The sequence below is a fragment of the Dermacentor variabilis genome, chromosome 1 (genome assembly GCF_050947875.1).
Source record: "Dermacentor variabilis isolate Ectoservices chromosome 1, ASM5094787v1, whole genome shotgun sequence".
NCBI lineage: Eukaryota > Metazoa > Arthropoda > Arachnida > Ixodida > Ixodidae > Dermacentor > Dermacentor variabilis.
In genome coordinates this window covers 66,176,091-66,192,878 of record NC_134568.1, presented here as the reverse complement: position 1 = coordinate 66,192,878, position 16,788 = coordinate 66,176,091, and the positions used below count along the sequence as shown (strand labels likewise).

Here is a 16,788-nt window from a genome sequence, read left to right as displayed (position 1 = left end):
GAAAAAAAGAGAGAGAGCAAGGCTGAGAAGCGAACGGCGCTTGCGCTCCCTTTCTACAATCTCCCTCTCTTCCTCGGCGAGTGCGGAAATGCGCCCCAGAAGCCGCATTAGGTGCCCCAACAATGCGCAAAGCTGCGTCGCTTGAGACGAAGCTGCAAATTTTACAAGACACAAAGTATGAGCTCACGCAGTTGATGATATCGATGATTCTGAAAACTGTGAGCACCATGATCATGAAGGCTGGAATCAGTGGCCATGCCGATAAACGGAAACGGCAGGCTTTTTGTGCACTTAGGCGAAATCCCTGTGTATGAAACCAACACAGTGGCAGCCGCGGACATTGCCAAACTCTAGGAGCACGTCACTACGGGCGATAAAATAGGTGGTGCTTCGAGGAGTTTCCAAGTTCAGGTAGCGCTGCCTCATTCTGCGAAGATTCTCCAACGGGGCAATCATACTCACAGCAGACGGTGGTATTGTGCGACTGAGGCGACAAGATTGACATTGAAACCCACCCCAATGTTCACGCAAAGTGCACTGTCGTCGGTAAAGTCACTAAATGATTTAATGTATGCTAAATTAGAGCCACCAGTGTTTGCGCAGCCACTGGACGTGATGTACACCACGGTTGTGAGCCTGAAACATCTGTGAAAGCAAGTGCAGATTTCCAACTACTTCAGCGCACCTAGCATGACACGCTGGTATAAATAAACGTTTCAGTTTTCACAGTGTTCTTTTTACCATGTCAATTCCGTATCGTAAGCAGCAAATTTGGTTTCGAAACTACGAAGGCATGTTTGGCAGCTTTTTTTTTTTTTTTCTTTTTTTTTTACGGCAGTCCAGATATAACGATAATCGGTTATAATGGTAGAATTTTTCGTTCTTCTTGAAATCGTTATAAGGGGGCTGCACAGTAATTGCAAATCTAAATCAACAAGGGTCAACTAATGAGGTTTTACTGTATGTTAAGGCCCATCCATTTAAGATCAAGACATATTATCATTTTGAGTGCCATTATGTACTTTCTGGGGCTTTGTGCCCATGCAGATGGGAGAGTGGCACGTGAAGACACTGGAACGAGTCTGCAAAGTTCGTGCAGGCAGCAGCAATGTAGCTGGAACAGGTGGAAATGGTGGCCTGAGTGGGGCTCGTCGCTCCGACCTGGATGTGTTCCCTGGCTTCAAGCCTTCCCTGGAGGCCTGTTTATTGGACTGGACAGACTACCCAATTGAAGGAATTACCTATGCTGATGGCGGTGCCTGCAGGTTAGATTGTCACTCTTTAGTATGTTTTGACAGGAGTCATGTAGATTTGTTGAAGCCATAAGACTTTGTGTGTAAGGTATGTGAAGTATTTGTGCAACAATGAAAGATAGCAACATGTCTGGCTACACTTGGCCCATTGCAGTCAAATGTGCTTCGCATTGTGCATGCATCATCATCTAGGTGGTGCTGTGAAACCTCTGTGCAATAAAGATTCATTTAATGCAGTTCACGGTATAATATAGCATTCACTTTATAGGAATTCTATAAAGAACTGTGAATCTTTATTTTACAGAGGAATATTGCCTGGCTGCTTATAACGAAGATGGTATTTACTTCTGCGGTATTTACTTCTGTAAGGCTTGCATCTCTCTCTCTCTCTCTCCTATTAAATCCATCATTAACATGGTGAGCGCCTTACACGAAGCAGCTACTCTTCTAAGCTTCGGACTACTGTGCAGAATAATGCAACCACCGGCAGCCTATTATGAACACTTTTGTTCCGTCGTCCTCGTCACTTCCACTGCCTTTGTCAATGGACGAGCTCACCTATTCAGTGCTCAGACATGGTAGTCCTTCATGCAGTCCTTTACTCTCTGAGATCCCTGTCACTTTAAAGCTCTTGATGACTGTGTCGAATGAAAGCACACTCCACGTGTTCTAAGTTGACACACACACTACTTGCGGCGATGCCATCCTAATGGTCCCAAAATCATGATGCAGTTAAACAGAATGCCTGAGCACAACTGATACAATTGAAACATGTGGGATCTACTGCGTTGTTGCAGTGATGACGAAGATGTCATCAGCAAGACAGTAACTGGTGTTGTCAAGTAGCAGCTTGTACAAATTAACCAGCATGTGGGTACATGAGACTTGCCAAACCTTTAAATTTTGCACTCAAAAGAGGGGGCGCAAGCCTCACGCCAGGGTAGGCTTTACACGATTACAGTCGACACTTCTTAAAATTGACCATAATAATCTAGCAAAAAAGGTTCGTTATATCTGAAGTTCACTCTATCCAAAATTAGGATCGCGGTATGTTATGAAATGGTGGAGCTTCGCTACCATCACAAAAACAGTGAAAACATCAAATTTGAAATAAATAAATAAACTGTGTTTACATGGTAATCGTATTACCACATGGCATAACGCCGCACTTTCCGATGTACAGTCGCTGACCGGTTTTCTGGACTCCGCAAATTTGGACATGCCCGATTATTCGGTCAGCTTCGCGGCACCGCCATTCTCCCCATAGACTATAATGTATAACAACTGCCAAAAGTTCGGACACCTGGCAACCTCTCGTCTGATTTTTCGGACACTCCTTGAGCCAACTCGATCGAGGGCATCATGCACCGACCCTGACCGGCGCATAGTTCGACTTGCTTAACGCCATTTTTGTTTTGAACGGAGCCTCCTTGCTGCCCCACGAAGTGGCGCTACTGGAAATCCCCGCTCATCATCATCGTTTCTGCCTGGTTCGATAGAGTGGCCGTACAGCAGTTCCGGTTTCAGTTTAGTAAGCCATGTCAAGACAATCCAGCAGCTGATTTGTTTGTTTCGCGGACGACGCTGCGAGCAGGCCACGTTTTTCGTTTGTGTGACTGGTGTCGGCATGGTGGTGTTTGCTTTGTGTGCTGTGTCGAGGTTTCGGTGAACCAACGCGGCGTACGGAAACATTGCGTCAAGTGTCTAATGGCGCCGACAGTGCCCGCGCAGACTGTGCTGGGAAATGCCGGCAAGCGGGTGCCGGGAGGCCTAGGATTTGTCGCCTTCCAATGTGCTCCTTACTGACACGGGAAATGTTCTGCCGAGACCTGCGCAGTGGTTGCATTGCGATTCGGGACACCGTCTCATTTGACAGTTTCACAGGTGCTGACACTGCTGTACTGACATGCACAGAACTCGACGACGGCGAGATCATTCGTCAGGTTTCTGCTGCACCGCCGGACGATGACTCCGAGTCGGAAGATGACGCACCATGTGCTACGCTGCCGTCGCATGCGGAGCGTACACAAGCAGTGACTGTGCTTTCAGCCGCCTATAGTGACCGTACGACCCTCTCCGAGATTCAGGCTTATCTGATTGCGTGTAAACGGAACAGCGTGCAACGGCGCACTCACGATTTCTTCAAGCCTACTGCCGAGCCCGAATAAGTGCGTGGAAATAAAGGATTTCTTTTTTTTTTTTTTCTTAATCTGCTTTTTCGGACACCTGTTTATTCGGACATTTCCGCAGTCCCCGTGAGGTCCGAATAAACGGTCGGCGACTGTATTCTGGTCGCTGGTTGTCAAGCAAATGACAAGGTTAACAACCGGCACAATGGTGGGGAGCCCGCTGTGCTGACTGCCCGGCCCGACTGCATCGCCGCTGCTGCTGACATAAACATTGGTGGCAGTTTTTCATACAAAACAGTGATCGGTAGAATGAACTGTCTTCGAATAATATTTTCTTACAAGCAACAACTGCTCTAAAACCAGTAGCACAAGCGAGAGCTGCGGTACAAGGCAAGTTCAACTCGGAGCCCATGTTTGGCTGCTCCTGTGCTGCACGCGAGGCGGCTTGACTGCATCATGTGCTTCCAGACATTGCAAATAGCAGCCTTTCTTCCTTTTTGTGCAAATCGATTTGATAATGTGAAATGATGTGGTAATGCTAGAAACCACCACAACAAAGCATATTGCGTTTATACCATCTAGACAAAATTAGTCCAAAAGATTGTTCTTTGTACCCGATGATCCATTACAGCCGGGTCCATTAAAAGCAGAATTTGTTGCATTGATAATGTAGGCAGACCAAACTAAGTGAGAAGAATGGCCTGTTACATTTGAAAGTATCGCTGTATGTGGATCCATTGACTGTAAATATACTGTAGTTACAGTACAGTAGTAGAAGCTTGCTTGATGACGCACACTTGTTCACTTTGGAGCAGTCTGCTCATTCCCATTTTATTTACACTTAATTGCACAATTTATTAGCAACTTTCTAAATAAATGTTCATCATTTCTATGCTAGCCAACGAGAGTGTTTGTAAAACAGGAAAGGTACTTGCGCTTCTTTAAGAAAGTGAACTTTAGCAAAATAGAATGAACAATTTAAGGATGATCATAGTAGTTTATTATACAATAAAACCTCGTTAATTCGAAGTCATCGGGACCGCAAAAAATCTTCGACTTAAGCAGGTTTTCGAATTAACCAAACACAAAAAAATGCAACCCAGGCAAAAAATTTCGCTGTAGGAATGCACTACCTTTATTCGCTGATCTTTAGATTACTTAAAGTTTTCAGAGATGCTCGTTTGCCGCGTCCTGTAGTTCGAAGCTACAGGGGTTATGTTTTCTAGTAGGCCAACTACGTGCAGCATTTGAGAATTCCCACTGTGGCACTCAACAAAACTGTAGATAATGTTAGCGATCCGATAATTTCCCTGAGTGCAGGTGCTCGGGAGGGCTCGTTAGCGTCGTCGTCATCGCTGTCATCGCACATGGTCGCATCACTGGTAGCTTCACCCTCCAAGTCTGAGTAGCACATTTGTTGATCATTTTCAAAGGTACGAAGCCAACTGAACCAGATTCGCTATCCTCTACGTAGAGTGCATTGATTCGGTCGCAATACTCAGCTCCTTCTTCATAAAGTGCACTTGAATAGTCAGCATCAGCATCAACGGTGCTTTCCTTCGAGAAGCCAGCGTGTTCAAAACACCGCACGATCAAAGTGGGTTCCACTTGCTTCCATGCATACACAATAAGACATATGGCCCCGAGGATGTCGATGGAGCACTCCTTACCGTTGTTGTAGCAAAAGGGCATGTGCTTGAGCAGATGGTGGCGGTAAATCTTGCTCGTGTGGTGAATGACGCCTTGGTCCATTGGCTGCGCGATTGACGTGGTTGTTCGGAGGAAAAAATACCATCCTGAGAGCTTTCAGGTGTCGGATGTCACCATGCGCCCGGCAATTATCAACAACGAAGAGTACATTCCTGCCTGTGGCCGCAAACTTACGGTCAAGCTGCCGAATGTAATCTTCAAATATTGCGCCTGTAAACCAGGCTTTCTTGTTGTGCCAGCAAATAAGCTCTTCCCTAGCAGCAGCCATGCATTTTTAAAGCAGCGAGGCTTCCCACTCTTTCCAACTACGAGTAGTACCAGCTTGTGTTTACTGCACATGTTCGCCCTGAACAGAACGGTAATTCGTTCCTTCCCTGCTTTCGACCCTTAAACGCAGTGTCCTTCGCTACAAACGTTTTTGTGGGCAACAAAAAAAAAAAAAAAAAAACCACGCTAGCTGCAACACCCCTAACCACATCACACAAAGAAACGGCGCAGACCGGCGTTGCCCGCACACACGTCGCCGCAGGCGCGGAGAGAGAATTGGCGAACAGTGGCAGCGGCACGGAACACGCGCTGACGCTGCGACTGCGAGGAGCATGCGGAGTGGGGGACGAGAGCATGGTGAAAGAAAAAAAAACGGTATCCCCGCTGCGTTGCAGTGATGCACGCCTTCTCTGCAGGCGCACATTTCGGCGATGCGCGGGGCGTGCTGTGGACTGATTTTTGTGCCTGCAGTACTACGGGTCGGGCGCTTCGTCTATAAATAATCACGATTGCTACGTGGCGTCACCTCGCGGCTCCGAATGGCCGTCGTTTCGTCGGGTTTGCGGTGAAGTGAGGATCAAGAATTGCCACATAGTACCCCAAACCTTCTAATTAACCGGGTTGGCCTAGGCTGCTGGTTCTAATTATCCGCTCAAATTCACATTAGAAAATAGGAAACCGCAGAAAACCCTCGAATTACCAGGGATTTCTAATTAACAGAGTTCGAATTAACGAGATTTTACTGTACTTCGAGACCACATTTCAGGCTGCTTTATGAAGTTAATAGGAATGGCTCCTTAAGAATTTCAAGTAAATATAAGAATGCAAATATTCAAAATTCTTAGTATGAATCAAATAATCTTTGATATTCATTTTAACAATTTGCCAAGTGAAGTTGTCGAATATGCATTTCTGTTCAATAATAAGGAGTAACAACACTTACGACATCCACAGAAAAAGAAACAGACACAACTGGTCACTGTTCTAAATGATTCTAATGCTTGGGAGTTGCGGATGCTGTGGAGAGGCCTCAGTTGCTGTGCAAATATGTGGAATAGTTCACCTCTGCTCAATAATTTCTAGTTCTTTAATAAGGATGCCCCATTCTTGTTCAGCCAACAAATTTGTTTCGATTTAGGCAAAGCAGTTTATTATTTGGACAATCTCACCAAGTCTAAAACACCTTTAACTCTTTTGTTACTGCACCTATAGAAATTGTTCAGTTTTTCTATGCGCAGCCACTGGAGTAGAGGCCCCCACCTCTTTCCTTCGCGTCCTCCCCCTCCCCCCGTGCCTTGCGCGCGAAAGACGGCGCGCTTCCGCCCCGCTTTCCTCTCTCCCTCGCGCGCAACATATTGAGCCGCGATCATCGGCTGACGCTCGCAAGTCAGTTGCCAGCCCCTGTCGACTTGGCAAAAGTTTGTTCTATACTCCTGATTTTGACAAAAATTGATGCTAATTTCGTCCACTGTAGCCGATAGTCCGTTGTAGTGCGGTCTGTTAAAAGTGAACTTCGTTGCATTAATAAAATAGGTAGAACAAACTAAGGCTGAAATATGGTCCGTTGTATCTGAAAGCCTGTTGTATGCGTGTCCGTTGTAATGAGCGTAGACTGTATTTTGATAGTAGCATTCGACTAATATTAAGTGCAACTTTATTTTTTTTTCCCCACCATGGGTTGCTTTTATCCATAAGCGCTTTGACAGCGTATGTACAAATTATTACGAGCAGTCGTTCCCGTTGTGTGGGGTTTTCACTCGCACAGGAGCACGAAGTCAGTTTCAGACCAACCTTCAGTTGAAGCTTTACTAGCTGTCTAATCTGTACACATTGAGCACTGCCTGTGCAAGTACCCTTATTCATTAACGTGCAATTATTCACAGCACTGTATAGGAACTGAGCAAAGCATGTGGAGGCTCCGTTGCTAGTTGAATGCACACTAGACCACCTTGCTTGCACAGAAAAACTATTTCAATGCAAGAATCAAGTATGAGGAGGCTTCTGCAGGCTCCCCGACATGACTACTGTGGTTTCACAAGCTTGGAGAAGGCAGTAAAAGTAAATGCTGCCTGTACAATAGGAACTTACCTGTTTTCACAATTGCAATTTTACCGCTTTTCCACATAGCATGGGCATCACTATGGCTAGTATTGATAAGAAAAAACATCCATAATTTATTTGCATAATCTGACTTACAAAAGTTGGGAACTAGGAACCATGTGCATATCTGTATATTTCAGATTTTTTTTCTACTCTTGGCACTTATGCTAGAAATAGCAAATTACTACTTTAATTTTTGTGTTCTTTCATGTGCTTTGAAAATTCACATAATAATTCTCATAAATTTTCTGAGCATATATCACTGCCATACATCCATTCGAAACACTAGTAATAAGGCTATAATTTTATATATCGCAGTATACATTGGTGACTACCACGTCTTGAAATAAAATGTTAAAGCATAAAAGCACCGAAGATGAGCAGGTTTCCAGCAGTAACAAAACAGTTAAGACTATGTACAGTGAGTATAATATTACAGTCGCCGACCGTTTATTCGGACCTCAGGGGGACTGCGGAAATGTCCAAATAAACAGGTGTCCGAAAAAGCAGATTAAGAAAAAAAAAATGAAATCCTTTATTTCCACGCACTTATTCGGGCTCGGCAGTAGGCTTGAAGAAATCGTGACTGCGCCGTTGCACGCTGTTCCGTTTACGCGCAATCACATAAGCCTAAATCTCAGAGAGGGTCGTACGGTCACTATAGGCGGCTGAAAGCACAGTCACTGCTTGTGCACGCTCCGCCTGCGACGGCAGCGTAGCACATGGTGCGTCATCTTCCGACTCGGAGTCATCGTCCGGCGCTGCAGCAAAAACCTGACGAATGATCTCACCGTCGTCGAGTTCTGCGCATGTCAGTACAGCAGTGTCAGCACCTGTGAAACTGACAATGGGACGGTGTCCGGAATTGCAATGCAACCACTGCGCAGGTCTCGGCAGAACATTTTCCGCGTCAGTAGGCAGCACATCGGAAGGCGACAAATCTTGGGCCTCCCAGCACCCGCTTGCCGGCATTCCCCAGCGCAGTCGGCGCAGGCATTGTCGGCGCCATTAGACACTTGACGCGATGTTTCCGTACACCGCGTTGGATCACCGAAACCTCGACACAGCACACAAAGCAAACACCACCGTGCCGACACCAGTCGCACAAACGAAAAACGTGGCCTGCTCGCAGCGTCTTGCACGAAGAAACAAATCAGCTGCTGTATTGTCTTGACATGGCTTACTAAGCTGAAACAGGAACTGCTGTAGAGTCGCTCTATCGAACCAGGCAGAAATGATGATGATGAGCGGGGATTTCCAGTAGCGCCACTTCGTGGGGCTGCAAGGAGGCTCCGTTCAAAACAAAAATGGCGTTCAGCAAGTCGAACTATGCACCGGTCAGAGTCGGTGCATGATGCTCTCGATCGAGTTGGCTCAAGGAGTGTCCGAAAAATCAGACGAGAGGTTGCAAGGTGTCCGAACTTTTGGCAGTTATACATTATGGTCTATGGGGAGAATGGGGCGGTGCCGCGAAGCTGACCGAATAATCGGGCATGTCCGAATTTTTGGAGTCCGGAAAATCAGTTGGCGACGGTACGCTTATCTCCTCCAGCATCTGGTTTTGTGCTGTTCCTGCCTTTTATTGTCGTCGTTCTTATGGTGTGCCAAATACAATTATGTTTCAGTAGCTTGTTATTTATTAGCTCCTCAGTCAGCCGGAAGTTCACTTGGGAATGGCATTACATGTATCAAATAACTTAAGCCCTCTTATTCTTCTTTCTTTTTACCAAATGGACTCCACGTAACTTATTATTTCATTTTGTTTAGAAATGGGAAAATGTTCGGTATTGAATTCAATATTTGTAGGTCGTTCTTCTTGAACCTTCATATACATTTCGAGGAAATATTGCTATTTGAACACCCCTCCCATGCCTAACGCCAATTTCTGCATAGTTTGGCTTGTTGCATTATGTTTAAGCCTCAAATTTTCCAGTGTTTACTATTAGAGTGCGAGGTCTGTCCCAAAATTTTGAGCAGTACAATAAAACAAACTCATTTCACAAACATTCAGATACATAGACCAATGAAGTCACCTTCAAAATAGACACTTAAACATAATATACTGGTTCCATCCACCTCTTCAGGTACATAGATGATCAATGAGGTCACCTTGAAAATAGACTCAGACACAATACACTGGTTCCAACTCTTCTTCCATTGATGAAAGCACCTTTGGAAGTCCTCTTCTGTTAAATGCTTCAACAGGAATGTCATTTTCTTTTTTATCATCACATCCCCGAAATGCCACCGCCAGTGCACCAGTTTGCACTTGGGGAACAAAACACGGCCGCAGGAGGCTCAATCTGGTCAGCAGAGAGGATGTTCCTGCACAGTGATAGAATTGCGTGCACAAAACTCAGATGCTGCCAATTCACAGTGGACAAGGACATTATCTTGGTGTAGAAACCAACACCCCTCTTTTGAGAAATTTTGTCACTGGAAGCACACACAATCTCTCAGGTGCTTCAGGACCTCCACGTAGACAGCTGCATTGACAGTTTGACCTTAATGTACAACTTGAAATGGCACTTCCATGGCAGTCAAAACACAGTCATCATTACTTTTATTTTTGCTTTTTGCTTCTGCACTTTTTTTTTTTTTTTTTTTTTTTTTTGCCTTGGCTCATATTTCATTTTCCATTCCTTGTTCTGCGACTTCAGCGCGATCTCGTATGGGTGAATCCAAGTTACGTAGCCGGTGACGACCCTTTGCAAGAATTCGTCTCTGTTGTCATAAGTTCGACATCATACGAGCCCTGCTCGCACCACAGCGACCTTCAGTGGTAGAGTATGAGGCTGTACTGCAACACCTCAACAAACACTTTGACCCGAAGCCCTACGAATTGCTGAGTCACATGCGTTTCCATCAAAGAAGCCAGGCACCGACAGAATCGATTGCCGAATACATTACAGTGCTGCACAACATTACACGGGACTGCAACTTCGAAACAAGACCTACACGTACGCTGCCAGCTATGTACGGCACAGCCATAGCCCTCAACATGGCCATCACTTCAGCGACACCAGCTACAGCAAGTGGGAGGGGCTCTATAGTGCCTTTAGACATTATGCTCCACGACCACTTCATATGCAGAATACGAGACAGTAACCTTCAGCAACACCTGCTGGGTGAATATGAAATCGTTTTTGATCGTGCCTACATCCTATTTCTTAAGCAGAATCAGTCGCACAACAGATGCAACTCCAACCTAAAAGGCGAGATGGCACAGTACATAGCACCTCAGCAACACAGGAATCGCAAACTAATGTCAAAACCGCACAGCTGTACCTACACGTCATAAGGCGCAAAGGAGCTAGCCTCCTCGGACGAGACTGGTTCCAAACTCTGGACATCAGGATCACCGGTATCAATGCATTGACCTTATCAGAACTGATGGAATTTTGGCATGTGATGATGACATGTTTGACAGATAGTGGGACAGGCATGTTGGTAAGCCATTGAATGTTAATGTACAACCTGAGGCTACGCCAAAATTTCTAAAACGTGTAGTGCCGTTAGCTCTTCGCATGACCACACACAGGGAGCTCCACTGGCCTATTGAGGCACAGGAAATTCTAGAACCCGTGAAATCATCAGTGGCTGTACACAAAACGCCGGCCAAACTTATGTTTGGCAGGAAAATGATAATGCCACTTAGCCTCATGACCCCATCAGAAACATGCCATGAGGAGGAACCCGCAAATGATCATCTCATGCAGCTTGATCCATGACAAAGAGTCTACATGTAAAGCGTCTGTGGAACTTCTGCTCGGATCCCTATGATGATGACGCAGCAGAGCGGAGTGCATTTGTTCCTGGCAAAAACGACTGCCGGACAACTTACAGGCGTCATCATGATAATATCCGAAAGCACAGTTGCATGGGAGGCCAAAATCATGGAGGAACAGTAGATTCAATGTGGAGAGTCCCAAGCCCAAAAAGCGAGCAACCTGCACACACAACGCAGCTGGGGCCGCATACTTAGAGAAGAGGGAGGCACAAGAGCCGCCAAGAGATGCACTGAGCCCTCGGGCATAAGCAGCTGGAACAGCAGGTGACACCATAGCGTCACAACCACACACAACTCGCAGTGGTCGCCAAATCAAGCCACCGGACTATTACGGGCAACCAGTCTTCACCTAGAAAGGGAGAGGTGAGATATAATTATATATATATATATATATATATATATATATATATATGCCGTTAAATAAAATGGAGAGTTAAAAAAGAACCAAACAACACCGTCTGGCGACCGACGTCATTAAGCTGTTAGAGGAGACTCACTACCCAGTTGGCACCTGCTTGTCACACAAGAGTGGGACCCTGGCTGACCGGCAAAGACGGTGTATGTATCACATTACTCCAAAACAGGGAGCATCTTTCCCCTGGCCGATCTGTGCAGTCGTGCACTTTCTGGAGCCCGAACATTCTGTTGCATGGTACCAACCGGCAAACACCACTTTTGTACTGCTATGAAATAAACAATTGTTTCTTTACAAAGACATGTTACTTTCCTTTGGCAACATTCGATGAATTTCTGCACTGTTTTACCCAACTTAGCAAGTCCTTTGATAGTGAACCTTGGTTCCACCGATTCTTCCATCTCCATTTCGACATACTAAAAATGGTTTGCGCAAAAAGTGCATGCATAAAATTCTGCCTTGTCACAGAGCAGTATGTCCGCTCTAGACTAGAGGTTAATTGTGCCTTTTCAAGTGGATGAAGTAGCACCACTACACCCTCTCCCACTTTCTTGCTGACTCACTGCATCAACTTTGGGACAGTCTATGTGTTTTGTATTTCTGCAGGAGTAATGTAGCCCGATTGTATCACTCTCCTGTCTCTCATTTCACCAGATGCCTGAGTGGTGCCCCGATTATGTTATCACCAGAAACTACCTATCCGACAGCAATGGATGATGAGAATTGTTTTTTCTTCCTCCTCCTCCTCACTGTTATTGTGCAGGTGGTACTCGCCATACATGCACACACGCCTCCTGGAGCACAACCCACGAGGTGACCCAAATCCTGAGTGCCTGGTTGGCAGTGAGCACCTGTCTAGTTTGTGCCGCAGGGGCCGTGCTGTTGACGTGGGCTCTTCAGCAGCTGGTCCCTCGCACCACTGTGACCGCCGGCCCATACACGTTCTCTGTGCTACTGGCCACCACCAGGCATGTCTTCTTTCTTCATTATTCCAGTTAGATTGCCAGTTGACCCTTTCCTATCTATTGGTGAATTCTGCTGTACTTGCGGGCAACTTTCTGTGGCAGTAACGGGAGAGCTGCAGAGGCTAAGCGCACACAACTAAGAGCGCTCCTAAAAGTAGTCCCCCATTCTCATGTGCATCAGTTTAAGATAAGGAAGAAAGAACAAAACATCTTATTTACAACAGCAAAATTAGACAAAAATACACCACTGAGCTTTAGATCTAACCTATTTTTGTGCATTCCTCTTCCACGTGTGAGAAAACTTAAAACAGTCGCACGTGGAAGCTATGCTGCTTCTGTAGCTATTCCAAAAAACAGAGCCGAAGGGGCTGTCAAAATCTGCTGGTCGACTTAGCGCAGTAACACATGTGCAGAAGCTTCATCCCTCTAGCTTTTCCTTCATTGCCACAGAAATTTGTCCATGAGTATAGTTGAATTTGAAGCAAATTTGCTTTCTTTCACTAGTTATTTTAGATTGGCCTGCCTTGTAGCAGATAGAGCTGAGGCCCCCGGTCTTAAGGCTTAGGTTGAAAGGAACTACGGTCAAGTCCCACCACAACAATATTAATGGTGCTCAGTAAAATAGTTTCTCTACACTGAGTTTACTCAATGTGAAACTTTGTAACATGCTTTAGTTGCATAGAAAAAGGGTTTTAATCCTAAAATATCTCATTTTGACTTGCTTGCGCTTACTGGAAAGCAACAGTAGGGTGCAGCTTTTGTATTTAGTCAGGTGAGCCATCGTAACATTGTCAACATGCACTCTAACAGATTGTACTGAATGGGGTCATTACACGAAGTGCCTCCAGAATGGGCATATACAGTGTCGTGATTGATGATTTAGTCGTTGCTCATTTTTTAATGGATGATGATGTGGGAGTTGGCTGTGAGAATCACTGAGGCAACCCAGTAAAGTAATAGCATGCCAACTATTTTCACAACATTTTTAACTGTATGACGCAGGCTTTCGCTGCAAAGGTGGGACACACAGGGACACTAACAGGAAAACAAGAGAACACGGACCCTACAGAAGGCCCAAGTTTGTCTCTTGTTTTCCCTGTTAGTGTCCCTGTGTCATATTCTACAGTTTACAGAGAAAAAAAGTAACCAGCTACAATCACTTCTTTCAAAAATGTAATGAAAAACATGTAAATTACTGTGCCACGAATGTAATTGAACAATTACTAAAAAGTAATTGATTGCTATAACATTACTTTCCTCCCTACCTTTAATAACATTCAAAAAATGCAGTTAAGATAACAAGCTGGGCCTGATTTCAGTGTTTACCTTTACAGACAACTCTTCTTCAATCCGCCGGGGTTGCTTAGTAGCTTTAACATTGCTCTTCTAAGCACGAGGTTGTCGAATCATGTCCTTGCCGTCGCGGCCAGGATTTGCTTAGCCGAGAGTTCAAAGTTGCGCCCACAATGTGCTTGATCGCCGAGTCGGGAGACACTGTTGTTCGAAGTGCTTAGCTGGGGGTCAGAGGATTATGTGCGCGATGTGCTTGGTCGTGGATTCCGAAGCACCAATGCTGAAAGGCTTAAGGCTCATTCACACAGGCGGCTGACAGCTGTCGCGCGACCAAGGTGAAGTGACTATTTTGGGCCAGTCGCTTCCTGCTCGGATTTTCAGTTTCATGACTGTTGGTGCAAAACTGCTAAACTAGTCAGCAGCATGCCAAAAGTTATGTCATGATATGTTTTCACCTGGTGTCCTCCTGCATCACGCCAAATACCCGTCCACGCCACGGTGGCAGACTGAAGGCCTGTAATTGGTGTCTTGCCTTGTATGCTGGGGTGCAGCAGTTCCAGTAACGTTTTGAATGTATCCTGTAGCAATTGCAGGAAGCTAAACAGCAGCGAAATAAAGCACGAAAATTATGCACCGATTCCCACGCAAGGCAAACTAGAAATTATCATATCTACTCGATCATAACGCACACCTGTTTGCCATCGCCTAAAAAGAGAAAAGTTCTTTACAGTACCGCACACCTCATTCTATCCTACAGAAATACAACTTTTTCTCATTTGTAAAATCAAAGATTTACTCCTAGTACACTAAAGGCGCTATAAATAAAAAAAAGTCGCAGTTTCGCCCGAAAGACGAAGCAGCGACTACGAAAGCAAATTAATAGACAACTATACAAAAGGTAGGCATATTAGTTTTATCAGCCATATAAACGTTTAAACATTTGCTTACTAACTAAATTAACAAACGTGGTGTCACGCATGCACGAGCAAACATGAACACGTCTCACTCTCAATGACCGTGGAAACTCTATATCAAAACTCTGGAGTGAGGAAGTGCGGTAGCAGAGGCAAGCGAATTGACATTTGTGCGGCCTCTCGCTTCTAAGCGACGAGAACAGATCACGGTACGCCTAGATGTCTAGACTCTTGTCTCTGTCACAAGATTGCTTTCAAGATAGGGGCTGCGTGGCCACCATATGCAGCAACCACCAGCACGCCTAGCACTAGCACGCCTCTCCTGTTTGCGCCAGTCCCGCAGGCAAGTTTTGGGAACTCCGCTTGGCCCATATGGCACGCCCATGATTTGGCCCGATTTCCGTCCATCTCTGCACACAGGATCAGTTACCTTTTAAGTGCGGCAACGTGTTGAACTCTGCGTGTCTTCGCAGTCGGCACTTCTGTGCTGATAGAGCAAACGCAGAAAATGGGAAGATGGATGATGCACTAACCTAAGAACACTTACTACAGCACATGGAGGAAGCTACAGCAGCTATGCTCAAAGCACGTACGAGGGGGCCATTTTAAAATGCCGATGGCGATATGGTAACACAGATTTATGGTCGTACTTGATTCTAACGCACATGCAATTTCTGGACCGTTCCTTTGGGGAAAAGTGCGCGTTAGATTCAGTAAATACGGCACAGCTTGCTCTCGATAATACTCTTTGTCATGTGCGCAGAGTTCGGGCAGGAGGCGACTTGCATGGCCGGCCATTAATCGCGAACGGAGGCCCAGGTGCACCCACTTGTGTCGCTTTTTCTCCGGAGGCTTCCGTACTGCCACAGCTGACACTACAGCAGAGCACATCAGCACAGTGATGACGTCTTCCTCTTTACTCGAATCAAAATACCGTATTTACTCGCATAATGATCGCACTCACATAATGATCGCACCCCTGAATTTTGTCGTCAAAATTCGTTTTTTTTTATTTCCCCGTGTAATGATCGCACCCCGAACTTGCCGCAGCGATATGTCGCGTGCCGAGTCTAGCTAATAATGATCGCGCTTACCATTTGTCGAATGCTACGCGAACAACTCTTCAAGACAAACCAAGCGGTCTGCACGCACCAAACATTCTTAAGTAGATGCCTCATTTCATTACTTTCATCACTTTCCGCACTTCCATGACAAAAAGAGGTACAGTAAAACCTCGTTAAACCGTACCCGCTTAAACAGTAGTTTCGTTTTAAAAGTAGTAAAGTCAAATCCCCGACTCAGCGGCCATTGAACATAATGTGTTTCGTATCCGCATAAACCGTACCAGCTTACTGCGTACGCATCGGTAAAAAACGTAGCGTTTGAGCTTTTCATCGCGCAAACACGGCGCTGCGCCGTCTCCATCGGGCGGCCCGGCAGAACAACACGCCTCAGAGATCGGAACAACGGCCTCCAAGTGCCCTGTACGTTTGCGCGTGAAGCCACATCAACATCAACATCATTTTGACGTGGTGCCAGAGAGCGTTATGGCGTCGTGCAAGCTAGGACTCGCGTCGTTCCGAAGCTTGGATAAAAAAGACGCCGGGTGCTCAGCATAGAAGAAAAATTAGACACCGCCCGTGCTATCGAACGTGACACGACGAAGTCGGCGCTGACATGCAACAGGGATCTGCTGTTGACTACAGTGTGTGGCATTTGGAATGCGAAGAAGTTGCTCGGCAGCGCTGCTGCGACCGCGAAGATATGTCGGCTACGAGGTTCGACTTTTCGCCATCGTTGCCTCTGTTGTTGCCGAAGTGTCAACTAGCGACAGTGACGAGGACGACACGGAAAGCAATAGCACGGGCGATTCAGGCCCAACAGTGGCATAAGCTGCGCGTTGCGTCAGCCTCATGAATGCAATCGTCGCGACGACAATAGGGGCGCGATAA

At 45.9% G+C, this 16,788-nt stretch overlaps 1 protein-coding gene across 3 annotated transcripts in view; it reads left to right on the top strand.

The window, feature by feature from the left end:
* The window catches only part of Dora (zinc finger SWIM domain-containing dorado), a 219,791-nt gene that overhangs the window by 70,177 nt on the left and 132,826 nt on the right, over nucleotides 1–16,788 (top strand). For all 3 annotated transcript variants that reach the window (XR_012827326.1, XM_075688469.1, XM_075688478.1), the window contains exons 9-10: nucleotides 1,048–1,265; nucleotides 12,428–12,632. Coding sequence is in view for 2 of the 3 variants with exons in the window: in XM_075688469.1 (XP_075544584.1) it covers nucleotides 1,048–1,265; nucleotides 12,428–12,632 (423 nt within the window). In the remaining variant the exon portion in view is untranslated. The remainder of the gene's footprint in view (nucleotides 1–1,047; nucleotides 1,266–12,427; nucleotides 12,633–16,788) is intronic.